The 27,590-nt window shown below is 40.8% G+C and overlaps 1 protein-coding gene across 6 annotated transcripts in view; it reads right to left on the reverse strand.

Annotated features, from left to right (window-relative positions):
- Zfx (zinc finger protein X-linked) overlaps positions 1 to 27,590 on the reverse strand; it is a 50,121-nt gene that overhangs the window by 14,074 nt on the left and 8,457 nt on the right. For 2 of the 6 annotated variants that reach the window (XM_048335595.1, XM_048335599.1), the window contains exons 2-3: positions 7,987 to 8,075; positions 2,656 to 3,225 (exon numbers count right to left, since the gene is read on the reverse strand). In XM_048335595.1, coding sequence (XP_048191552.1) covers positions 2,656 to 3,225; positions 7,987 to 8,047 — 631 coding nt within the window. In that variant the 5' untranslated portion in view covers positions 8,048 to 8,075. Of the gene's footprint in view, positions 1 to 2,655; positions 3,226 to 7,986; positions 8,076 to 26,545; positions 26,860 to 27,590 lie in introns of those variants that run through there. The other 4 variants (XM_048335598.1, XM_048335597.1, XM_048335600.1 and 1 more) reach the window with 4 other exon arrangements.

A 27,590-nucleotide genomic window follows, 5' to 3' on the forward strand; every position in this document is an offset into this window, starting at 1 on the left:
CAATAAAATTTAACTTTAAAAAAGATATGCAAGTAAATATTCTTATTCTTACATTTATAAAGTCAATGAGTCTCTCTCTCTCTCTCTCTCTTTCTCTGTCCCCCCACCCCCACCCCTGCTACTTAGTGGTATGGCAAAAAAAAAAAAAAAAAAAACCCAAACATTTATTCTTAACTTAGGTTTCACATCATTATTTTTTCCAAGCTGGAGATCCTTCACTTACTATGCTGTTCACAGATTTTCCAACAAGTGTGAAAAAAAGGCAGTAAAATTAACTTGAGTACAAATCATAACCCAAATATAGAACACTCTCAGAGATTTATTTACGGTTAAGGTAAAAATACATGATGTTCCCAATGTTTGTTTAGCAAATGAATATGACTCTGGCTGAGAAAAATATTAACACAACTTTTTAGAGTATTACTATGAAAAGACAGAAAGCATCAACTATATATTTTGCTGTACTTTGTTTTAACTGTTCCATGTATCTATAGGGAAAAAATATACATTTTTACTTTCAAGGTTAAAATAAGACAGTCAGCTCATTATTGTTCTTGGTCAATACCTATGAAGACTAAAATGGCTTCCTGCCTCTGGCTCACAGAATTATCTATTTGTGCTGAAGCCAAAAAAAAAAAATGACAGTACTAAAGAAGAGCATATTCCCGATTCCCAAGATGGGTGCAATTGAAGCTGTCACCCAGATAACAATAAATATAATACATTTAGTTGATCTAGGCTGCACGCAATGAGGATGGTGTTGCGTTCAGGGCAGAGCTCCTTAAAAGAGCTGCAGGACTTTAGTCGTATTCTTTTTATCCAACAGCTATAAAACGGGCACCTGTCGGGTGCTGGTGGCTCACGCCTGTAATCCTAGTTACACAGGAGGCTGAGATCTGAGGATCATGGTTCAAAGCCAGCCCAGGGAGGAAAGTCCATGAGCCCCTTATCTCCAATTAATCACCAGAAAACCAGAAGTGGCACTGTGGCTCAAGTGGTAGAATGCTAGCTAGCCTTGAGCTGAAGAGCTCTGGACAGCACCCAGGCCCAGAGTTCGAGCCCCACAACAGAACAACAACAAAAAAAACCAAAAAACCAAAAAACACAACTGGTACCTGAACATTTCCTTATTATAGTCCCCAAATTCCAAGTTTAGCCCCTATGAGTATTTATTTGACCTTCAGTTCCTTAAGGAATGAGTTCCACACATTGGATCAGAATTGTGATCTAGCTCTATCCCATCTACAATTTTAATAAAAATGGTATAGAAAAATACCATGAAATACTGTAAGACACAGTTGCCCCATTTAGAGTTGTATTCCAAAACATCTCACTTCTTCAGTAATCTAGTATGAATCCACCATATGTGAAATCATGTTTCAGTATTATGCCATAGCTCGTTCCTGTGCTGTTACATAAATAGTATTTTACATATAAGTAGAGTAAGTACATGAGGATTACATAAGCAGTACTGTGTATCCAAGAACATTAAGTCCACACATCAAGCCTTTTCTGTCCCATGGTTTGTTTCAAGTATCTACAGGCATAAGCAGTCTTTCCAAGTTGAGCTCCTTGTAAGTTTTGAGAAGGATCCTAACATGAGAGGCTGATAACAGCCTCACTGTATCCTTCATTAGCAAAATTCAGTTCCATTCCTTACAGACTGTATTTTTCTCAACTGCAGAAAATTCCTTCCTATCACACATCTTTATATGGAAACAAGTCTCTGAACCATTCTATTCTTTTCACCCCTTATGTAAATAAGGAGAATCACCTCTAGCCAGATACTGGTGGTTTATTCCTATACTTATAGGTACTCAGGAGGCAGAGATCAGGAAGAACACAAGATCCTGTATCAACAAAACAAGCTGGGTTTGATGATGCATGTCGATAATCACAGCTTCATGGGAAATAGAAGTAAGATTATGATCCAAGGCCAGCCCTAAGCTTCCTCCCCCACAAAACACCACAAGACCCATACCAATCAGGCAAAAGTTCAGAAGACCCCATCTCGATCAATTGTTGGGTGTGAGACTGAGCTAGGTAAGTCAGTTCAGGTTTAAAAAAATGGCCAGGGGGCTGGGGATATGGCCTAGTGGCAAGAGTGCTTGTCTCGTATACATGAGGCCCTGGGTTCAATTCCCCAGCACCACATATATAGAAAATGGCCAGAAGTGGCGCTGTGGCTCAAGTGGCAGAGTGCTAGCCTTGAGCAAAAAGAAGCCAGGGACAGTGCTCAGGCCCTGAGTCCAAGCCCAGGACTGGCCAAAAAAAAAAAAAAATGGCCAGGCACCCTATTTCAACAGGAAAGACTAGGCATGGTGGTACATACCTATCATCCTAGATATAGTAATATGCATAAAACAAACCTGCACTCTAGCTGGCCAAAAAACAAGACCCTACAACCAGAGCAAAAAGAGCTGGAGTTGTGATTCAAATGGGAAAATATCTACCTAGCAAACACAAGTCCCTAAATTCAAACCCTAGTCCACCCAAAACAATGAACAAAATACTGTTGAACAAGGGTTGCAGCATGACTCAAATAGTACAGTGCCTGTCTAGCAAACACAGATCTTTAGTTCAAACCCCAGTACTATCTAAAAATTTAAACATTCAATTAAAAACACTTCTGAATCACTCTACCCCAAGACTTACAGGATATCATTAGGTAGTCCTCACAGTTGTTTTTGTTGTCATCTTGCTGGTCCACAGGGATCCCATTGGCATCAATCACTGCTTCCGAGGCACAATCTGCTACCAACACTTCTTCTGAAACTACATCAGTGGTTAGAGGATCAGTGACAATTTCTGCTTCTACCACACTATCATGGACCACATGCTCGATGTGTCCAACATCAGACACATGTATAGATTCACCTGTCAAGACATGCTCTGGCATAGACATTGAAGCTGAAGTAATATCAGAAGCTAGAACATCATCTGGAACCGTGCAATGCGTCAAAGAAACTTCTTCTGTTACATCGGAATCCAGCACTTGCTCAGGAATGATGACTGTTTCAGATACATCTGCTTCATCCATGATATCTGGACACTGAACATCTTCTATAACAACGTCCTCAATAACATCTTGGATTACAACTGAGTCTGGGTCATCAGGAACAAAGTTATGTACAGTTATATCTGAATCCACAACATCTGAAACAAAAACAGTTTCTTGGACTTCCACAACAATTTGATCACCATCCATGTGTGCAGCACCAGCTCCTTAAAAACAAATTAACATGACACATGTCAGGGAGGAATGAATGACTACCTCAATGTAAATGTTATTAAATTTCTACTGGGACACTGGGCTAGCTCCTCATTTTTCTCAAACACCAAGATAGATTAAGGGAAGCTGGGTACCAATGGCTCACACCTGCAAAGCTAGCAACTCAGGAGGCTAAGCTCTGATCATCATGGTTCAAAGACAGACTGGGCTAAAAAGTCCGTGAGACTCTTATTTCTAGTCAACCACACACTTCCCCAAAAGCCAGAAGTAGAGCTCTGGCTCAAGTGGAAGAGCACTAGCTTTGAGCAAAAGAAGCTCATGGAAAGTACCTGGGCCCTGAGTTCAAGCCCCAGGACTGGCACACACACACACCAAAAAGAAAAAGGACAAATTAAGGACCTTATCACTGAGGGCTCGTTCTTTTTTTTTTTTGTCAAACTGATATACAGAGCAGTTAGAGTTTCATACTTTAGGCATTGGATACATCTCTTGTACTGTTTGTTACCTCCTCCCTCATTCCCCCCTCCCCCTCCCCCTTTCCCTTTTCCCCCATGAGTCGTTCAGTAGATTTACACTAAACAGTTTTGCAAGTATTGCTTTTGTAATCGTTTGTCTTTTTTACCCTGTGTCTCTCGATTTTGGTATTCCCTTACAGTTTCCTAGTTCTAATACCAGTATACATGGTTTCCAATGTACTCAGATAAGATACAGAGATAGTGAAGGTACGACCACAGGAAGGGCATACAAGAGGATCATCATCAATAATAGAAGCTACGGTTTCACATCGCATGTTGAAAGTAATTACAACAGTGATGTAACAGTCATTTCCATAACATGGAGTTCATTTCACTTATCATCTTATGTGTTCATAAGGGTATAGCTACTGGGCTCTTGTGATCCTCTGCTGTGACTAGCCTAAACCTGTGCTAATTATTCCCTATGAGGGAGACCATAGAGTCCATGTTTCTTTGGGTCTGGCTCACTTCACTTAGTATAATTTTTTCCAAGTCCTTCCATTTCTTTACAAATGGTGAGGGCTCATTCTTAACAAACCTAACTACTCAGGAGGCTGAGATGTGAGGATCACAGACAAATCCAAGAGACTTTTATCTCCAATTGATCAGTAAAAAGCTGGAAGTGGAGGTGTGGCTTGCATGGTAGACTGCTAGCCTTGGGGGAAAAAAAAGCTAAGCAAAAATGCAAAGAATGTAAAGCCAAGGTCAAGTCCTACTACCACCACCAAAAGAAAAAAAAAGTTAAGGAAATCTATTTGAATCATAAATTTCAGGTGTCATCATAAGGTACTTTTAATAGAACAACTTTCATATACTCATTTAATCAATTAATAGGCCAGTTGCTGGTGGTTCATGCCTGTAATTCTAGCTACTTTGGATGCTGAGATCTGAGGATCACGGTTCAAAGCCAGCCTGCCTGGGCAGCAAAGTCCATGAGACTCTTATCTCCAATTAACCAACAGAAAACCAGAAGTGGAGCGGTAGCTCAAAGTGGTATAGTGCTAGGCTTGAACAGAAAAGCTCAGGGACAGCACCAAGACCCTGAGTTCAAGACCCAGTACCACCACCAACAAAAAACAGGATATACTAAAAGCAATTGAAATACTAAAAGCCACTGAAAAGCACAGAATAAATGTATTTCCACAGCAGTAAAATTTTAGGTACACCAAAATTATACTTATATTCATAGGTAATTAAGGGAATAGTGATTTCCTTCATTATATATTCTTTCATTTCTTTCCTTTCTTGCTCTTCCTCAACTCATGTTTTTTCTTCCTTTCATCCCTCTCATGTACTTCCTTCCCATTTAATCCCTTTCTTCCTTAACATCCTTCACCTTCTGCTCCAGCACAATAGATCACCAACATCCTCCATCTAAGATTACAGAAATGTTCAAGTCAACCTCTGATTCTAGGACATAAAAGGAGCAGAACATAAATGAAAAGAAGGTCACGGCTTACGAAGAAAAAAGGCAACTGGTTGAGGATATCTATCTCTGTGGAAAGATAAAATGAATACAAGTGCAGCTATGCTGGGGCAGGGGAGGCCAAGAGAGGTTACAGCAGGTCTGCCCTAACTTTGCTAGGGTACTCAACTCCATCTAGCTTCCTCTCTGTCCCCCGACCTCACCTCCAAGGCAGCTGCTCACTACATAGGAAACCTTACTGGAGTCCATTTTACAGTTAAATTCCATCAACTGCAACCCAATAAAATTAAATGCTTTAACAAATATCAAACAGTTTGCATAGCAGCATATGGTGGGCAATAAATGCTATGCCGAAGGAATGTCACAAATGCAGTTGAAATCCTATATATCCTTACCAAAACTAATAATAATAATAATAAAGTAAATTCAGTCTCTTGGCTACTAGTCAAGAAAACAGCGTAGAAAGTTTTACAAAAGTCCAAATGAAAAGCTCTCCAGTATATTAGTGCTTCTGGTTGTGACTCAGACCAGGCAGGCTAAGTCCAAACAGGTGCCTCGCTCAATGACTGTGTGTCTCTGGCCAAGCTCTCAAAGAAACACATGGCTTTGTCAACAAACAGAAATGATCAAGCACCAAAGAATACCACAAATTATGGGAAGTAATTCTGTAAAGTCAGTTAATAACTATCAAAATTACTAGAAACAATGAAAAGAATATATTCCCTTTCATGTCTATAGAACTACTACAAAATGCCATATGCTCATTTGTTTCCAATATTCTCAACACTATCATCAAGTGATACATCACTATAATCTCCATTTGGCAGACACAAAGATGAAAGCATTTAGTGGCGAGAGGCCTGATTACAAAATCAAAATTAAAGATAAATGTCATACTCATACACTTCGTAGTTTAGTGAGCTCTCCACATTAAACCTCTGTGTTTCCCCATCAAGAAAATTAGGATACTAAGTAGTATCTGCTATGAACACTTCACAAGACTGTGAAGATGATCAAATGAAAATGCATGGGAAGTGTTCTGAAAAACTGTATTATTATTTATTATTACGAAGTATTATTATGACAGATAAAAACAGAGGCCCTGGGTTGGGAATGTGGCTTGGTAGAGTGCTTGCCTTGCATGCCTGAAGCCCTGGGTTTGATTCCTCAGCACCACATAAACAGAAAAGGCTGGAAGTGCCTCCGTGGCTCAACTGGTAGAGTGCCAGCCTTGAGCAAAAAGAAGCCAGGGACAGTGCTCAGAGCCTGAGTCCAAGCCTCAGGCCTGGCCAAAAAAAAAAGCAACCGAGTGTAATCACTTTATAAATTATGTAAATTTGTGAATACTTTTTTGTCCCACTTAAGAAATTTACAAACACATTTTTCCTTGTACACTTGGGGAGGGGGTAGGGTAAGGTTAAGACTATCTTCCTGAAATAGAATGTGGGAAGCTGTGAGAGATAGAAGGTTATAAAGTAGGACATGGTCAAAATGTGGAGGACCTTGGGTAATATTTTATCTGCTGGAAAAACAGAGAACAAAGAAATGACATGATACATTTTATGGTTTAGTACTCTGATTAGTGGTCTAGATAAAAGACACTAAGGGTAAGGAAAATGTGAAAGTTACCACAAAGAGTGGGATTAAAGACTCTGTAGAATGAAGAAGAACAGATGTAGGGCTGGGGATATAGCCTAGTGGCAAGAGTGCCTGCCTCGGATACACGAGGCCCTAGGTTCGATTCCCCAGCACCACATATACAGAAAATGGCCAGAAGCGGCGCTGTGGCTCAAGTGGCAGAGTGCTAGCCTTGAGCGGGAAGAAGCCAGGGACAGTGCTCAGGCCCTGAGTCCAAGGCCCAGGACTGGCCAAAAAAAAAAAAAAAAAAAAAAAAAAAAAAAAAAAAAAAAGAACAGATGTAAATAAGGAATATTTTCAAAGGAACAACCAACAACTTAGTAGGAAAACTGGGCAAAATTAAAATAAGTTCAGACATCACTAAGGAGTTTATGCTCTTAGCCTCCAGTTTTGTTGGTTGTTTTGGGGGAGTGAGTCCAGTGAACTTTTCTGTGTGGGCTGGCCTCAAACCATGATCCTCCAGATCTCAAGCCTCCTGAGTAGCTAATATTACAGGTGTTAGCCACTGCTGCCTGGCTGTCCCTAACGTTTTCATATAGCTATTGTTATAGGTTAAGTATCTCTTATCCCAAATAACTGGGAACAGAAGTATTTTGGATATTTTCAGATGTTAGAATATTTACAGATTTTCATATGTTCTCATTGCCTAAAGGTAATCTTCTATACTATTTATGTGTACCTGGGTTTTTTTAAAATTACTTATTAATCTTTATTGTAAAGGCCATGTACAGAGAGGTTGCAGTTACATAAATCAGGTAACGAGTACATTTCTTTTTGAACAGTGTCACCTCTTCCCTCCTTTTCTCCCAGTTTTTCCCTCCTGACTCCCCTGTAACTGTGTTCTCACTTGAATCCATCACACAAGGTCAGGTGTTAAATTTTCTTTCTACTCATGGTATCATGTCAGCACTCCAAATATTTTTGCTTTTGGAGCACTATGGATTTTCAGGTTAGAGATGCTCAAGCTACCCTGATAATATGAGTTATGAAAAAACTAACCTTTTTTTTTTAAAGAAACCAAACTTTAGACGACGAATAATATGCTTTCACTTTTGTAGATTCTGGCTAGATTAACAAGATACCTAAGTATGACTGAATGTGAGAGTCTAGCAATCTGCCCACACGATAACTGCAAATTTGGTAGGCAAAAATTGGAACAATCCAAGTAGTTATACCTGTTACATCAAAAAACGAATTTGGCTCTTGGGGTTGTAATTCAAGTCCATCTTCATCCATGGCCTTTAACTTTCATCAGTTACACCTCCTAAATCAAGGGAAAAGGCAGAGTATTAATTATTTTAATATCAAAAAGTCTTTTGGGGCTGGGAATATGGCCCAGTGGTAAAGTGCTTGCCTTGTATACATGAAGCCCTGGGTTCGATTCCACAGCACCACATATATAGAAAAAAGCTGGAAGTGGGCGCAGTGGCTCAAGAGGTAGAGTGCTAGCCTTGAGCAAAAAGAAGCCAGGGACAGTGCTCAGGCCCTGAGTTCAAGCCCCAGGACTGGCAACAAAAACAAAACAAATGAACAAAAAAACTTTGGGCAATAATAGGGTTTGAACCTATAACCTTGTGCTTGTTAGGCACTATACCACTAAAACCATGCCTCAAGCCCTTTTTTTCTTTCATTATTTTTCTAATAAGATCTGCATGCCAGGCTAGTCTGGACCACAATTTTCTTACTTACACTTCCTGAATAGTTGGTATGACAGGAATATTCCGGGATGCCCAGATTTTTTTGTTGTTGTTGAGATGACTTGCTAACTTTTTGCCAGAGGTGGCCTGGAACTAACATCCTCCTAATCTTCATTTTCCAAGTAGTTAGAATTACAGATGTGAGCCACTGTGCCTGGCCTGAAATGTTCACTTTTGGGAAACTTCAATTATGTGACAGATGAACATTCATCAAAAACACAAGCATAATATAAGCCAGGTGCTGGTAGTTCATACCAGTAATCCTAGCTACTTAGGAGGCTGAGATTTGATGAATGTGGTTCAAAGCCATCCAAGGCAGGAAAGTCGGAGAGACTCACCTCTCTGATTAACCATCAAAAGGCTGGAAGTGGAGCTCTGGCTCAAATGGTTGAGTGCTAGCCTTGAACACAAAAGCTCAGGGACAGTGCCCAGGCTCCAAGTTCAAGTCAAGGACTGGAACACACACACATACAAATACACACGTCCCCCTGGTATATTTATATTCTTCTGGATAGAGGTGATTGGTGCTAGTTGTAAAATAGTAAAATAATCAGTAGCTTAAAACTATAATCCTAGGGGCTGGGGATATGGCCTAGTGGCAAGAGTGCCTGCTTCATATACATGAAGCCCTGGGTTCGATTCCCCAGCACCACATATACAGAAAATGGCCAGAAGTGGCACTGTGACTCAAGTGGCAGAGTGCTAGCCTTGAGCAAAAAGAAGCCAGGGACAGTGCTCAGGCCCTGAGTCCAAGCCCCAGGACTGGCAAAAAAAAAAAAAAACAACAACTATAATCCTAGCTACTCGGAAAGATGAGATCTAAGAATCACGTTTCTGGGGCTAGGGATATGGCCTAGTGGCAAGAGTGCCTGCCTCGTATACATGAAGCTCTGGGTTCGATTCCCCAGCACCACATATACAGAAAACAGCCAGAAGTGGCGCTGTGGCTCAAGTGGCAGAGTGCTAGCCTTGAGCAAAAAGAAGCCAGGGAAAGTGCTCAGGCCCTGAGTCCAAGGCCCAGGACTGGCCAAAAAAAAAAAAAAAAAAAGAATCACGTTTCAGAGCCAGTGTTGAGGAATGAATCCTCAAGTCCTTTATCTCCAAAACCAGAAAAAAAGCTAGAAGTGGAGGCAAGTTATGAGCAAAAAAGCTAGGCGAAAGCACAAAGTTGAGTCCAAGCCCTTGTACCAGCAAAAATAATAATAAAATGGCAAAAAGTTCACTTTTTTAATAAAACAAAATTACAGTCTGATCCCAAGAATCTGAAACCACGAGCAAGAATTAGTATCTCCTTCCTCTTCATCTATCTTTTTCTTGTTTCACTGACTTTCTCCCTCCCAATTTCCCTCAGTCCATTTGGCTGGAAAATGGAACTGAAGAGGGCTTACCAACAGCTTTTTAGCTCCTGATTGCACATCTTTCTACAGCCCCACTATATTATTGTGTTGGGATTTTTTTCGGGGGAGGAGTATCACTATGTAGCCTAGGCTGGCCTTGAACTTACATCTTCCTACCTCTACCGACTGAGTGCCGTGATTATAGGCAAGTACTACCATACCCAGATTTTGCAAGACGATTTTAATTTTCACTTTTCTATTTTAGCTAAAAACCTACTACATAAAGAATCTTAATACTACTTAATTGCGAATTCAAAAGCATCAGGAATTATGTTTATTCATGCTGTAAGTACTATATAAACCTTATCTCTTCTAATCCACCTAAAGCTATAAGCATTTAACATGGGTTTTTTTGTTTTTTGCTAATGACATAGTATCGAATGCCCCTTGTTAAAATTGCAAGTAACAGAAATACAAGTCACTTTTCTAAAGCATCAGCTATATAACATCATTTCCCTGTTGGAAGTATTAATGACTCCCTAATGTCTTCCAGGACTAATCTGGCTCCAAACAATCTGAACTATCTTCTTCCTCCTTTCAAGCACCTCCCAGCACCACTGCACATCACATGTGTGCACATACTTTAGCCAATCAAGAATGCCCCCCACTCCCTTAAGACCTCCCCAACTGGCTGGGTGTGGTAGTATATACCCTCAATCCTAGCACTCAAGAAGTAGACAGTAGGATAGCAATTTGTTTATTTGTTTTGTTTTTGCTGCCAGTCCTGGGGCATGGACTCAGGGCCCGAGCACTGTCCCTGGCTTCTTTTTGCTCAAGGCTAGCACTCTACCTCTTGAGCCACAGTGCCACTTCCGGCTTTTTTCTATGTATGTGGTGCTGAGGAATCGAACCCAGGGCTTCAGGTATACGAAGCAAGCCCTTTACCATTAGGCCATATTCCCAGCCCCTAGAATAGCAATTTGAAGCTAGCCTGGTCTACACAGTGAAACCCGATCTCAAAACAAACACACACACACACACACACACACACACACACACACACACACACACACACACACACACACACACACACACACACACACACACACACACACACACACACACACACACACAGCCAAGCACCAGTTGCTCACATCTATAATCCTAGCTACTCAGGAGCCAGATCTGAGGATTGTGGTTCAAAGCCAACCCAGGTAAAAAAAAAAAAAAAAAGTCTGTGAAGCTCTTATCTCCAATGAACCACCAAAAGCCAGAAATGGAAGCAGTGGCTCAAGTGGTAGAACACAAGTCTTGAGCAAAAATGCTCAAGAGCGGTGCCCAGTCCATGAGTTAAGCTCCATAACTGGCACTGCACAGAAAAAGAAAAGAAAAAAAGATGATCACTAACTCTGTGCCTTGGCTCAGGAGTTCTTCAATCTAAAACATCTTTCCCATGCCATGTCATCTCCTATGACAAAAATCTCGCCCCAAATCTCCTTCCTTGACAAAAAAACTGCAAAGAACTTCCTCACATTTTTTTGTCAGTCCTGGGGCTTGAACTCAGGGCCTGAGCACTGTCCCTGGCTTCTTTTTGCTCAAGGCTAGCACTCTATGTCTTGAGCCACAGCACCACTTCTGGCTTTCTCTGTTTATGTGGTGCTGAGGAATCGAAAGCAGGGCTTCGTGCATGCTAAGCAAGCACTCTACCACTAAGCCACATTCCCGGCCCCTTCCTCTACTTTTTTTTATCTTAAAATTTGTTAATTGATCATGGGGCTTGAACTTGGAGTCTGTCTAAGTGCCGTCCTTAAGCTCTTTTGCTCAAGGCTAGCACTCTACCACACTGAGCCACAGCTTTCTGGTCTTCCTCCACTTTTGAGTGTCCACAGTTCTTTATCTCTTTCCTCCATCCTTCCCCCCTCCCCCCTTTCCTACTTTCTCTCCCACATTCTCCCTCCCATCCTCTCTCCCTCCCTCCCCCTCTGTGCTGGTACTAGGGCCTGAACACAAGACTTTCAGTTATTGCTTAGCTTTCTCATGAAGGCTTGTGCTCTACTACCTACAGCTGCACTTCCAGCTTTTTGCTGGTCAACTGAAGGTAAGAGTCTCTCAGATTTGTCTGCCCAGACTGGCTTTGAACCAAGGTCCTCAGATCTTGGCCTCCTGAGTAGCTAGGATTATATAGACATGAGCCACCAGCACCCAGCTTTCTTCTCTTATTGTACCTGCTTCTCAGACAATGTGGTTATTTATGTCTTACTTTTATTTTTATATATTAAGCTACATACATATAATCCTTAGACATATTGACGATAAACTGAATATTTATGTCATAATTACATAGACTTTCAACACATTAGCAATAAGGCCAATCCATTCATTTTCAAGCAACAGCCATGTTTCACGTAATTCATTCAAACTGCCACAAATTAAAGCAAATAAGGGCTAGGTTAATAAGACAAAAAACGTTCCAGCATTAAAAACATAAAATGCACATGCTCTTCGGACTAAGCTGGCAGTGCCCTCTCTCTTTTCAAAATCACTTCTGGTGATAAAATTATTCCCCCCCCTTAAAAATGCAATAAAATTTAAAATGATAAATGTTAGGTTGGTTGTCTAAGGATAATAATGTAGTACATGAAATTAAACCAATTAAGGTCATAAAGGAGATCTGTTAATGTACTTAAACCACACAACCACGCACAAAGACGTGTGTGTGTGAGAGAGAGAGAGAGAAAGAGAGCGAGCTCAAAGTTCCCTACATAAACTTAATTCCATCAACTCTAAAACTTCTCAACACTTCTTAGGTTTCATTCTCCTGGACTTTTCTATTAGCACCAGACAAATAATCATTTCCCTTGATTCGGAAGTTGCTCCTTCTATTTTTTTAAGTAAAATCTGATTTCTCTTCCCAACCTCAGGAACCTCCCCTCATTATGCCTCATCCTTTCCGGAGGCCCGTTCAAGTACCATTTGCAAAGTCCTCAAATCTACTCTCAGGATAGGACCTAATACCTTCTCCAGACGATCTGCTGAGTGTTTTCATCTGGATAAAACTCAATTTTCTCCTACCATCACACTGGCCTTTTCCTTCTTCCCCACTTACATTCAGTCAGGGAGCTGGGTCCTGTCCGTTGCTTGTACTGTCAGTTATTCTCAGGAATCTGCCTGAGTTCTCTTATTATCTCGTCTTATATACTCCCTCTCTCAGCATACTTCCTGATCCTTGAGGCATGAAAATAGCTTCCAGTGGCCTTGCTCCTTTCTGCCACTCCCACAACAAATGACCAAGAACTCTACACAAGGGAGGACTGGGGCCAAGCACAGAGGATTCCTGCAATCTTGTGCCAAGCACAAAGGATTCCTGCAATCTTCACATTACTCTTCCCAACCTGCTTTGGTTGTAGCTATGCTCCTGCTCCAAACACTTACGTGGTGCCCCAACATTCAGGGGGATCCACAATATTAACCTCAACGTGCCAGGACAGAATTATTTGCTGGTATTACCATCCCTTTTAATATCCTATACATCTAACAGATATTCTGCAATACAAAGAGGCCACTCACCTTAAACTGATTTGGGTGAAAAATAATGGTCCTATAAGAGTTTTGACTGGTAATTTTCCCTACTTTTTTGTGGTGCCAGTCCAACAGTTTGAACTCAGGACCTGGGCAGTCTCTGAGCTTTTGTGGTCAAGGCTAGTGGTCGACCACTACAGCCACAGCTCCTTTCCTGGCTTTTAGCTGGTTAATTGAAAATACAACTTTCACAGACTTTCCTGCCCAGGCTGGCTTCAAACTACAGTCTTCAGATCTCAGCCTCTTGAGTAGCTAGGATTATAGGCATGAGTCACAGGCATCCAGCTACTTTCAGCTTCTGTTTGATCATTATAAAAACAGACAGGAGGCTGGGAATATGGCCTAGTGGTAAAGTGCTTGCCTCGTATACAAGAAGCCCTGGGTTTGATTCCTCAGCATCACATACACAGAAAAAGCCGGAAGTGGTACTATGGCTCAAGTGGTAGAGTGCTAGCCTTGAGCAAAAAGAAGCCAGGGACAGTGCTCAGGCCCTGAGTTCAAGCCCCAGGACTGGCAGAAACCAAACCCAAACAAAAACAGGAGGTAACATTGTTCAAAAAGAAATGTACTCATTACCTAACTTATGTAACCGTAGCCCCACTGTACACCACCTTTGACAATGAAAAATTTTAATTAAAAAACAAACAAACCTCAAATTGGAAAGTGAAGCTACGGCTCAAGTGATAGAAAACTAGCCTAGAGGACAAAAAAATGCTCAGGGACAGTGCGCCTAGGCACTCAGTACAATCCCCAGGACCAGCACAAAAAAAATCTGTTATACTTCCCAGCAGAAATACCTAACTTTGTAACCCTTTGGGGGTTAGAACTGCCAATTCAGTCTGATTATCAAAATAAAACTGCATTGTCAGAATGGCAACTTCTCAGGAGAACTCTAAAGACCACAGACAAAGTAGGACTGGAAGAGGGTGGGCTGATCACATAAGCACTTTTATCAAATGCCCTCAGAATGCCTCCTGGCCTCACAATCACCTCAAACACAGTAACGCAGTCCCTTTCTGGTTACAAGTCATGACCCTAAAAAGAGCAATTTTGAAAGAACTTACAGTGGAAAAAATTAAGAATTAAGGGAAATATTGGAATGGGTGAGACTCAAAAGACCCCCCAAAACTTCCTTCCACTCTTTAAAATGGAGGCACTGGTAGCTCAGGAAGATGAGGATTGAGGATGGGCATTTGAAGACAGCTGGGGCTAAGACTTTTCTCTTCAATAAACCACCAAACGAGCTCGAAGTGGCAATGTGGCTCAAGTGGTAAAATGTCATCCTTGAGCAAGAAAAGCTAAGTGACAGCATCTAGGCCCTGAGTTCAAGCCCCAGTATGGGCACAAAATAATAATAATTTATTAGTAATAATAAAGCAATAAAAATACCCTATAAAGTTGGCACTGTCATTTTATCTATCTTAAATTAAAAAAACTGAATAATCTGCTTGTTTCACATTTCTTTATGCCTAGACATTCCTACAATCAATTTCTTAAGCAAATTAACAGGATTTTTATATATTTGCTTTGCTTTGTGTAGTTAATATGTATACAAAGATCACTTTTCTGTTTGTGTTCTCCCAAAACCTCGATGTCATTTAATTTTATGGATAAATTTCTCTCCCTAAGTCATTCTTACAGAACCAAATTTTATTATACATGGTAGATGGAAGTGCTCAAACTGCAGGAAAGGCAAACAAAAGCAAATCTATATAAATAGAATTTTACTTAGGAGGAAATTCAAATTGATGAAAATTTATACTTAAGCCTAATTATTATCATCCCACTAAAGATACTTTTCTCAATTTTTTCCATGTTAGTCAGTGTTAGTCATCACTTCTCCAGATACCTCATTTTCAAAACTGGAATTGTATTTTGCCTCTCTTACCATGTTAGCCCTTAATTTCATCTTTATTTCCACAGCTGCTACTCTAACATCTCTCTGCTCTCACATAGAAACCTATGGGCCCTTCAAACAAGACATAGGCCTTTTTATTCTCCCGGGATACTGGGTCTTCAATATAGAGTTCCACTTGAGCACAGGCCCGTGTTTGTGTGTGTGTGTGTGTGTGTGTGTGTGTGTGTGTGTCTTCAATATAGAGCTCCACTTGAGCACAGGCCCTAGTGTGTGTGTGTGTGTGTGTGTGTGTGTGTGTGTTCAATATAGAGCTCCACTTGAGCACAGGCCCGTGTGTGTGTGTGTGTGTGTGTGTGTGTGTCTTCAATATAGAGCTCCACTTGAGCACAGGCCCGTGTGTGTGGGGGGGCTTGAATTCAGCTTCACATTTTTGCTCAGCTTGCTTGTGGCTGGAACTATATCTGTAGAGAAACCTCTCTGGCCAGGCATTTTGCTGGTTAATTGGAGATGAAGTCTCATGGGCTTTTTTCTGCCCAGGCTGGCTTTGAACCTCAATTTTCCAGGTCTTAACCTCTTGAGTAGCTAGGATTACAGACATGAAACACTGACAACTGGCTGCATGATACCGTATTTTTCTTGTCCTTCCTACTTTCTGTATTGGGCCAGATTCCCTAACAGTTATAGATTTTGACACCGATTCAAAATTATTTACTCAACCAAAATTTCACCATACTCTAATGATAAATACATACCTCAAAAGTTTTAATGTTTGCTGGAATTGTTTATTTCCTTCTCCATGTGATTTTGGGAGGAAGAGTAATTAATTATATGCATTCTCTAGTCTATGTGAATTTGGAGTCATGAATTTTTATGTGCAATATAAAGCAGCATAGCAACATACACACACACACACGCATGCACGCACGCGATCAAGAGTCAGAAACTAAACACCATTAAATAGTAGTAGGTTACAGCTCTATAAAAGCTTCACAGATCAAATAACCCAGGAAAGTATATATAATTAACAATAAATCTCATTCCCACAGTGTCAAGAAGCGGAAGAGATAATGTCTGCTGTTTATATCAGAGCTCTGTCCTTCCTTGCTGTCCCACTTTTGTATGTTTCAAATTTTCAATGCCAAGTTTTTGTCACAGATTAGTTTTTCAATAGAACCATTCAGAGCCAAATGATAATTTCAAGGTTTGAGGTTTTCTTTTAAGAATCCAAACTTGTGGGCTGGGAATGTGCCTTAGTGGTAGAGAGCTGGCCTGGCATGCATGAACCATGGGTTTGGTTCCTCAGTACCACATACTTGAGCTATAGCTCAAGTGGTAGAGTGCTAGCCTTGAGCCAAAAAGATGCTCAGGGACAGTGCCCCAGTCCTGAGTTCAAGCCCCAGGACTGGCCAAAAAAAAAAAAAAAGAGGCTAAGATCTGAGGATTGAGGCTTGAAGCTAGCCTGGCAGGAAAGTCTGAGACTATCTCCAATAAGCTACTCAGAAAAAGCCAGAAGTAGAACTGTGGCTCAAGTGGCAGAGCACTAGCCTTGAGAAAAAGAAGCTCAAGGACAGTGCCCAGGCCCTGAGTTCACGCCCCAGGACCAGCATGCCTGCATACGCGCTCGTGTATACACATACACACATACACAACTGTTAGGCTTTTCCTTTTTCATAAGCCTGACACCTTTTCCAAAACTGGTCATTTAATTCATCTCTGAACTCATTCCTAAAGTTGTCAACTTAGCACTTTTTCCTTTCAAATCTCTTCTCAGTGAGTAATGTTTCCTTGTGTTAAGAAATCTAATAATGGGGCTGGGGATATAGCCTAGCGGCAAGAGTGCCTGCCTCGGATACACGAGGCCCTAGGTTCGATTCCCCAGCACCACATATACAGAAAACGGCCAGAAGCGGCGCTGTGGCTCAAGTGGCAGAGTGCTAGCCTTGAGCGGGAAGAAGCCAGGGACAGTGCTCAGGCCCTGAGTCCAAGCCCCAGGACTGGCCAAAAAAAAAAAAAAAAGAAATCTAATAATGAATTCGAATTTTGGATTTTTATGTTTTGTTAGATTAGTATATACTCATTTTCATGTTACTTCAATCTAAATCTTCCCTTAGTTTTCTAGCAATTAGTTGTAAATGTCATATATTGCAGCTTTGTACTCTTTAAAACATTTTAACATCCATAAGTCTCATGAAACTTAACATTAATGTCTTGTTGATCATCACCACTAAAGCCTGTCTTACCCAATCTCTACTCCATATCTCACCTACATGAACACATGATTCCTATTATGGCTTTCCCTAGATACATTATTTTGGGTCTGTACTAACACTGATAATGGTCTATGTACATGCTAAATAGAACACAGGCCTTTCAATAGCTGCGATATTTTTAATTGGTAGATGTAGAATCAGCTGCCTCTTTTCACACTGATCTTTCTTTTTAGGTCTAAGACCAGGCCTCAAACTCAGTACCTGCCACTTTTGCTCACTGGCTAGCACTCTACATACTGAGCCACACCTCCAACATTGATCTTTTGCATCCATTTCCTTCAACCTTCCTCTCTTTCTCTTCCTTTCTTTCGCTCCCTTTTCCCCTCCTGCCTCTTTTTCCCCCTTCCACCACTCTTTCTTTTGGTAGGCTTGTTTCAAAATTTAGATGGAAATGCACAAAGCTAAATATGCAAAGGGAATCTTGAGAATCCCTGTTGGTATTTTGATTGGGATTACAATGAATATATGTCAAGTTAGGGAGAATGGACTTCTTTACACTACTGACTACCAATGCATTAAAAAAATCTAAATTGGGGCTGGGGATATAGCCTAGTGGCAAGAGTGCCTGCCTCGGATACATGAGGCCCTAGGTTCGATTCCCCAGCACCACATATACAGAAAACGGCCAGAAGCGGCGCTGTGGCTCAAGTGGCAGAGTGCTAGCCTTGAGCAGGAAGAAGCCAGGGACAGTGCTCAGGCCCTGAGTCCAAGGCCCAGGACTGGCCAAAAAAAAAAAAAATCTAAATTGATGGAGAAGCAATGTTCATCGATTAGCAATCAGTAGTATAAAGGAGTCCATAATGCTTGTACTAAAGGTCTTATGTTTTGTTGGAATTATTACAAGGTATCAGATGTTCTTTGACATTATTATAAATTATACAAAATTTTAACTTCTCAAATTATCTGTTGTTAGTATAAATGTGATTGATTTTAGTATCAGTGTTCCCCAACATAATGAAATAACAATAGAAATGAATGTCACAGAGATAATACCAAGGAATACAGACCACAAATTTGAAAATAAAGTTCTAAACTTAACAGGAATTTAAAAAATTATAGAACAAGGTACCAATCACGCACACCTGTAATCCTAGCTACTCAAGAAGATGAGATCTGGGGAACAGAGTTTAAAGCCACCCCAAACAGAAAAGTCCATGAGACTTTTATCTCCAATTAACCACCCAAATGTCAGAGTGGAGCAGTGTAGAGTGCTAGTCTTGAGCAAAAAGGCCAAGGGACAGTGCCTTGACCCTGAATTCAAGCCCTAGTATAGGAGAAAGAAAAGAGAGAAAGAGAGGGAAGGAAGGAAGGAAGGAAGGAAGGAAGGGAGGGAGGGAGGGAGGGAAAGTGGGACACTGGTAGATCACGTCTATAATCCTAGCTACTCAGGAAGCTGAGATCTAAGGAAGAGGTGCAAAGCCAGCCAGGGCAGGAAAGTCTCAAGATTCTTATCTCCAATTAACTATCAAACAGGCCAGAAATAGAGCTGTGGCTCAAGTGGTGGAGCATTAACCTTGAGTGGAAAAAAACTCAGGGAAAGTGCATAGGCACTGAGTTCAAACCCCAGGACTGGCACAAAAGAAAGAAACAGGAGGGGAGGGGAGGGAAGGGGGAGAGGCAGGGGGAGAGGGAGGGGGAGAGAGAGCACTCATGAAACATAACCTTGTTATGAAAGAAAAACAAAGCCCATGTGAAAAAGGATGCAAACATCCAGCAAAGCCAAAAACAGTAAAATACAAAATCAAAATATGCGAGGAGAATCGCAGCATTTGGGAGCAGAAGATTCTGAATTTGAGGTCAGCCTGGGCTTTCCAGCAAGACCCTATCTTGAAAGTAATGGTTGGGTGTTGATTTGTGTGTGTGCTTTTTATCTTTTTGTCTCCTTCTGCTTTTTATGGTGTGCTTAAGGGGAAATGCAGAAAAGGATGAAGGGTGAAAAAATGCAATCATGATATTCAATGTAGAAAAATGAACTATCTAACTTGCAAGCAGGAATAGAAGGGGGAAACTAGGGGAAAGCAAAGGAAGGGGTAACATTGCCAAGGAGAAATCTACATATTACTTGGATTGCAAAATGGTAACTTCACTGTACAATATCCTAATACAATTATACTTTAAGAAAAGTGAGACGCTGGGAATATGGCCTAGTGGTAGAGTGCTTGCCTTAATATACATGAAGCCCTGGGTTTGATTCCTCAGCATCATATATACAGAAAATGGCCAGAAGTGGCGCTGTGGCTCAAGTGGCAGAGTGGCCTTGAGCAAAAAAGAAGCCAGGGACAGTGCTCAGGCCCTGAGTTCAAGCCCCAGGACTGGAGAGGGGGGAGCGAGGGCTGGAGATGTAGCTCAGCAATACATCCCTGCCTAGTATACACAAGCCCTAAATTCAAACTCCAGCATAAGAGAAAGAGAAAGACAGAGACACTGTGGGAAAGGGAGGGAGGGAGGGAGGGAGGAGAGGGAGGGGAGGGGGAGGGGAGGGGAGGGGAGGGGGAGGGGGAGAGGGAATGAATATCAGAATACTCAATCACACCAATAGATGTGGTAAAAGCTTTAGGAAAATTCTACTTCTATAACATGCTAAAACCTCTAAAATGCAAAGTAGAATAAAATGTAAATGAAAATGAGAACACCCACATTTCTTTTCTCCCCAGAAAGAAAATCCTATTCACAATGACAACAAAAATTACAGAGTATTGCAAGGGGGAGGGGCACCAAGATTGGAGTTGTGAGCTGCTTCCCACTTTTTTTTTCTGTTTTCTCTCTCTCTCTCTCTCTCTCTCTCTCTCTCTCTCTCTCTCTCTCTCTCTCTCTCTCTCTCTCTCTCTCTCCAATCCTGAGGTTGACTCAGGACCTGGGCACTGTCTCTGAGCTTCTTTTGCTCAAGGCTAGCACTACCTCTTGAGCCATGGCGCCACTTCCGGCTTTTTCTGTGTATGTGGTGCTGAGGAATCGAACCCAGGGCTTCCTGCATGCTGGGCAAGCACTCTACCACTAAGCCACATTCCCAGCCCTATCTGTGTTTTCTCTAAGCTACTTGTTTCTCCTTGTTTGTTCTGGTGTCCAGACACCTCTTCCTTCATTCCCAATGTTCTTTCTCTCTAGAGACTACAGTCTCTCCTTTGTTACTGTTTCTTCTCATTCAGAGTTACAAGAAGTTTCTATTCCTTCATCTCCAACATATGTAATTTCACTGTCTAGATTTAGTATAATTTAACTAGTTCCCTATTGAAAGCCAGCTGTTATTCCATGCTGTTTACTATTACAATGCTGAAATATCTTCGCATATAGATATTAATTTTCAATGATAAACTTTTAGAAATAAAATTTCTGATTTATGGATATTAAAAAGGATAAGTACTACCTGTGTTAAAAAATTATAGTCTAGCAAAATTCTTAATAAAAGTTGTGTAACAACTTTATGAAAAACAACAGCACATATTCAGATTAAAATCCCAGCTCCACCACTTAGCATATATATAAATCTCCTTATTTTATAAATTTGAAATTTAAAACACAAACCTAAGGGAGTATGAAGCAAACGGAGAAAAACAGCTAAAATAATTCTATAGAAAAAGAACATATATTGTGATTTAGTTATTAGGCTATCATTTCTAAATTAGAGAGATATAGGTAGAAAGAGCCAAATCAATAAAATTAGAACTAAGAAACTAATACCTAATATGTATAATGTGAAAATAAATATACCTCAGGAATTAAGACTTACCTATTTGATAAATCCATATGAAAAACATAAAATTAGATTCCTACCCCATACTTCCGTATGAATTAATGAACTACATATTCTTTAGAGCATCATTATTACCTTGGAATAAGTGAAGAATTTCTTGAAGACACAGGATAACATGGCCATAGATGGAAAAAAAAGCTGAAAAAACTGGCTATCATCACACTAAGAACTCCTACACCAAGTGTTCCATAAACAAAGTTAAAAGAAAAGCCACAGACTAGAAAGATGTTTTCTCTATATATAAAACCACAAATTTTTAGTATCTAGAATACAAAAATATCCATAAAACAAGAAAAAAGCAATAATCCAACAGAAAAAAATGAATTAAGGATATGCATAAGCAATTAACAGAAAACTTAAACAGCTAATAAGTATGTGGGAAAAAAGGTCAGCTTCTACAGTAATCTAGGAAATGCAAAATGAAAACAGCAAAGAGACTTCATTTATACCCAACAGATGGGAAAATATTGCAAAATCTAATCTTTTGGCAGGGATCTGGAGAAACAGGCTCATACACAGCTGGTGGGAGTGTCAAGTAGAATACAATTTGGCATTTTGGCAATTTCCAGAAAAACTGACAATGCACAGACATCTTCAGTGTAGCAATCCTACTCTACTATAATCCCCCAAGGAGAAGAACCCTGTTAATGAATGTTCACAGCAGCACTGTTTTAAATTGTTAGAAACTAAAAACAGTCTAATGATCCCTCTATAGGAATAAACTATCACATATTTATACATTAAAATACAACTAATATTGGTAGGATTGCTTGCCGAAAATGTGTGAGGCTGGGTTCAATCTCAACATGGCAAAAAAAAATGAGCTAATAGTTTTTAAATTTCTGGGTCTCACAACCCCTTTAAGCTTTTAAGCACCACAAAGAGTTTTCTGTATGATTCATATCTGTAAATATTTATCAAACTGAAATTCTGAACTGAAACCTGGGTGTAGCAGTACATGTATACAATCCCAGCACTACAGAGGCTAAGGCAGGAAGACCTCAAGTTTGATTCCTAGGCTACAAAAAGAAACCTTGTCTTAAAAAAAAAAAAAAAAAAAAAAGGTTCCAGGGATGGGAATATGGCCTAGCGGTAAAAGTGCTCACCTTGCATGCATGAAGCCCTGGGTTCGATTCCTCAGCACCACATATATAGAAAAAAGCCGGAAGTGGCGCTGTGGCTCAAGTGGCAGAGTACTAGCCTTGAGCAAAACGAAGCCAGCGACAGTGCTCAGGCCCTGAGTTCAAGCCCCAGGACTGGCAACAAAAAAAGGCTCCAGTGGCTTATGACTTTAATCCTAGCTACTCAGGTGACTAAGATCTGAGGATCACAATTCAAAGCTAGCCAGAATAGGAAAGTCCACAAAACTCTTATCAACAATTAACCACCAATAAGCCAGAAATGAAGCTGTGGCTCAAGTTGTAGAGTAATATTTGAGTGAAAAAGCTCAGAGACAGCACCCAGACTGGGTTCAAGCCCCAGGATCAGCACACACAAAAAAATGTTTTGACCTCAATGATGCTCAAGATGGATCCCCAGGAATATATAAGATAATACACACAGTATGCTTCTGCTCATGCCATATGAACTTGACATTGACAGAGAGAGAGAAAGAGAGAGAGAGAGAGAGAGAGTGTTAGTTCTGCGGCCACCTCTGGAAAGATAAGAAATGGGCGCTGGGCATGTGGCTTAGTGGTAGAGTGCTTGCCTACCATGACGCCCTGGGTTTGATTCCTCAGTTCCGCATAAATAAAAAAAGCTGGAAGTGACATTGTGCCTCAAGTGGTAGAGTGTTAGCTTTGAGCAAAGGAAGCTCGAGGACAGTACCCAGGTCCTGAGTTCAAGGCCCAGGACTGGACAAAAAAAAAAGTAATAGGACTGGGAAGGAGTCATCTATTAACTAGATCTGTAAGATTTTACTTCATTAAACAAAAAGAAAATGAAGTAAGCACATCACAAAACATTAATTTTTAAACCTAAGTGACAGCTACTTTTCAATAATTTAGAAATATAGCATAATTTTAAATTTTTTAACTATTTTTTTGTGTCATTCTTGGGGCTTCACATCTGGGCCTGGGCATTCTCCCCGATAGTGCTCTACCACCTAAACCACAGCTCCATCTCCAGTTTTATAGTAATTAAGTGGAGATAAAAGAGCCTCACAGAGGGTGGGAATGTGGCTTAGCGGTAGAGTGCTTGCCTAGCATGCACGAAGCCCTGGGTTTGATTCCTCAGCACCACATAAACAGAAAAGGCCAGAAGTGGCTCTGTGGCTCAAGAGGTAGAGGGCTAGCCTTGAGCAAAAAAGAGCCAGGGACAGTGCTCAGGCTCTGAGTCCAAGGCCCAGGACTGGCAAAAAAAAGTTTCACAGACTCCTGCCCAGGCTAGCTTCTAACTGTAGTCCTCAAATCTCAGCCTCCTAAATTGCTAGGACTTACAGGCATGAGCCACTGGCAACTGGCTAGATATATTTTTTAACTTAATGGTTGTATACTCCATGGCCATAATTTCTTTAAAGTATACTTGCCTTTGAGTAAAATACAGTCATAAGACACCTGGATTTTATAAAATGTAGTTTGGAAAAGCAATTTGGCAGGCATAACAACTAGTTGGCCATATTCCAATCAGATAAATGATGGTGAGAGAGGTTATTCAGAGCCTGGATTTGACCTGCTGCCCTAATGAAAAGTGTGCCTTAATATGCATACCCCTTGGTCAAAGCACACACAGACTAGATTGATTTTTGGATAGCTGGAAACTACTCAACTACAACAAATTGACTTCACCTGATAACTGAGATAGTTGTTTTTGGAGATAATGATCATATGCCAGGTAGTGCTTAGGGACAAACACAAATGAGAATCTCTCTATATTCAGTTTAGGAGATACAAAAACACAGTTAAAAAATCTAATAGATTGGGCTGGGGATATATCCTAGCGGCAAGAGTGCCTGCCTCGGATACACGAGGCCCTAGGTTCGATTCCCCAGCACCACATATACAGAAAACGGCCAGAAGCGGTGCTGTGGCTCAAGTGGCAGAGTGTTAGCCTTGAGCGGGAAGAAGCCAGGGACAGTGCTCAGGCCCTGAGTCCAAGGCCCACGACTGGCAAAAAAAAAAAAAAAATCTAATAGATTAAAGGCACTGGCTCACACCTGTAATCCTAGCTACTCAGGAGGCTGAGATCTGAGGATCACAGCTCGAAACTAGCCTGAGCTGAAAAGTTCCCATGAGATTCTCATCTCCAACTAACTACCATAAAATTGGAAGTGGAGCTGTGGCTTAAAGTGGTAGAATGCTAGCCTTGAGCAAAAAAGCTCAAAGAAAGCACCCAGGCCCTGAGTTCAAGCCCCATGCCCAACAAAAAAAATAAAAGAGTAAGCATTTCTCTAAAATAAAAGATTAATAAGCACTTCTCTAAGGAGTAGAGAAGAATGAGCCTAGAAAAAGGATAGTGCCATTAACAGAAAAAAAAAAAATTAAACCCAGAGCTAGGATGTAGCTCGGTGGCAAAGTGCTTGTCTAGCAAATGCAACATCCTGGGTTTGATACCCAGTACCAAAAAAGAAGACCAAAAAATACAGTTTAAAAAAATAGTAGTCATTTTAGGAGCTCTGGGCTTAAGAACTTTTTTTCTAGGAATAGCATTGGGTATCTACTACGTGCCAGATAAATTTAACCATGTTAAGACAGTTTAGACCCATGGGTAGACGGTCAGTGGGTAAATGAAAATGCTAGATGACAAACTAGAAGAGCAGACATTTAAAAAACATCAAAGGGAGGGGAGTAGAAAAAAAAAGAATTGACCTTGAGGAAAATCTCACCAGAGAAAGCACAGAGGGGTTTATATGTTTATGACACATGTGGTATAAGTTTCCCAATTTGGGAAATATTGGATTTAGGAATAAATGCATCAGAGAGAAAAGGAAGTATTGGCGAAAGGAAAGATGATAGGTGAGGTATTTGTGAGGATATTTATTAGGAGATGGAAAAGTGCCAGCACGTTTGAGGTTGATACAAGAGACAGAACCATTGACAGCTCAGTTCCAAAGGAGGCAGGCAGGGTACCAAGAGCGCAGCTTGGCTGGAGGAAAGGCAATCCATGGCAAAAGGGAAAAGCCTTAGACAAAGATAGAGCAAAAGCATCTTGTGGGGGAGAGAAAAACTCAACTGCTTATATCATGTAACCATTTAGCAACATCTCCATTAAGTAGAAAAGTAGGCAATCCTAGCCAGATGTGAAGCACATAATCATGGCACTGAGCCAAAGTATCCAAAGTTCCTGCCCAGCCTGAGCTACACAGTTAGACCCTGTCTCAAAAACATAAATTTAAAACCCAAATTGCCAGTGAGCACAAACACAAGCAGTAATGGGGGGAGGGGGGGCTCTGAACACCCTTTAGAATATTTTTTGGAAAAGATAACTGAGACTTCTCTGGAAAATAATGCATAAACTTAAGACTAATATTTATCCAAAATGGCGTTCCACCAGTCACTGTTCTAGATTATGGAGGTTTCTGCCCTTTCAGATAATGGGTTTTTGGCTTTTTTTTGCATTTAACCATTGGAAACCAAACTACATACTTAACTATTTTCCTAGACACAATGGGTCTAACTTAATCTTAACTGTGAACATCCACTGTTGATATACTGTCTGGCTACACACAAAACACACTCACACACAAGAGGTTGGGTGCAGGTGGCTCCTGCCTGTAATCCTAGCTAGTCAGGAGGCCAAGATCTGTGGATCCCCATTTGAAGTCAGCAGCCCAGGCAGAAAAGTCTGTGAAACTTCTTATCTCCAAGTTAACCACCTAAAAATTAGAAGTGGCACTGTGGCTCAAAGTGGTAGAGTGCTAGCCTTGAGCAAAGCTCAGGGACAGCACTCAAGGCCCTGAATTCAAACCAAAGGACTGACACACTCACACACACACCAAAAAACAAAAAGGTTCTATTTTTTTTTAAAGGGGGATGGAGAAACAGAATCTAGTTTATTTAGAAACAAAAGGAAAGACAGTGAGAGTAGATTCTCTGAAGACAGGAGAAATCCCAGCTGGGTGTCTCAAAGAACAAGCTCTTTATAGCTTTAAAGTTTTTTTTTAATAGCTCTCTTATGTCTTTTCCAGCTGATAAAATATACAAGGAACTGGTTTTCTAAATCTGTTTCCCCTTAACACCTCAACTAGTGCAGCCTACCTTATATCTTGCTTCTATCCAGCCTTGTGACATGTGCTGTTACTCAGACTTTTCTGGAGCAAGGCCTTCGTGATAAACTCTCAAGGTCCCTCTCCAACATCCCTCAGCTCCTTTTGCAGAACATCACTATTCTGGTCTGTTGTGCCATAAGGATGGAAAAACCAAAACTGAATACCTACTTAACCCTCAGGTTTGTATCATAAAATTCTAGGAAGCACCCCCCTATGTGTGCATCTAGATTAGTCAACTATTAATCCAAACAAGAGCATGAAGGCTTCTCCGACAAAACGGGGGGTTTACTTTTTAGCAAAGAGGACACAAACTAGAAAGGACATCTGAAATCCACTATCTTTACTAATGACTCTAACAACCTTCTTTTCAAAACTTCTTTAAAAAAAAACTACCATGGGAACACTTACAGGTTCCTTTTTTGGCTTCTTTTACATTTTTATCTTGTGGGCACTAGTCCTGCAATTTTCTGCCAGGGTAAATGAAATATCAGAAGCCTCTTCTTGTTTACCACAGAAGTAATAACTGAGCAAACGCTTATTATGAGATGAAAAATTCGGATAGAAAAAAAATGGCTAACAAAAAAGTAACAAAAATTGACTTAAGTTTTGAACATTCCCCTAATTGTCCTTAATAATGGAAACCTGATCCATTTTATACTTTTGTTATTTCTTGAATCTGAAATCTATCCTAGTCCCAGAATAATAATCAATCACGGCGGGGACCTCAGCGGTGGGCTCAGGCATACTGGGGCTTCCCAGCAAGCCTTCCACCCACCCGGCTCCCTTTCCCACCCCTCCCCTATCGGCGTTCCAAGCACTCCGGCCTACCTGTCAATATTACCGTTTCCTGAAGCTTCACCCTTGAAGTGCCCTTTGCCCACCCCCGCCACTACCTAACAACGTCCTGCCTACACAACTCTCCAAACAGAATCTGGTCTTTCATGAAATCTCCTTACTGGATTATATACCTTTCCTGCAGTACTTAAGTGCTAATTTCACCGGCATTCATCTACCTCCAAATGACCAAGTAACAACAACAATAACAAAAACAACCACCTTTTCTTAATTTTTCTTAGCACCT

This window comes from Perognathus longimembris, chromosome 28, assembly GCF_023159225.1.
Source record: "Perognathus longimembris pacificus isolate PPM17 chromosome 28, ASM2315922v1, whole genome shotgun sequence".
In the NCBI taxonomy this organism is placed as follows: Eukaryota; Metazoa; Chordata; class Mammalia; order Rodentia; family Heteromyidae; genus Perognathus; species Perognathus longimembris.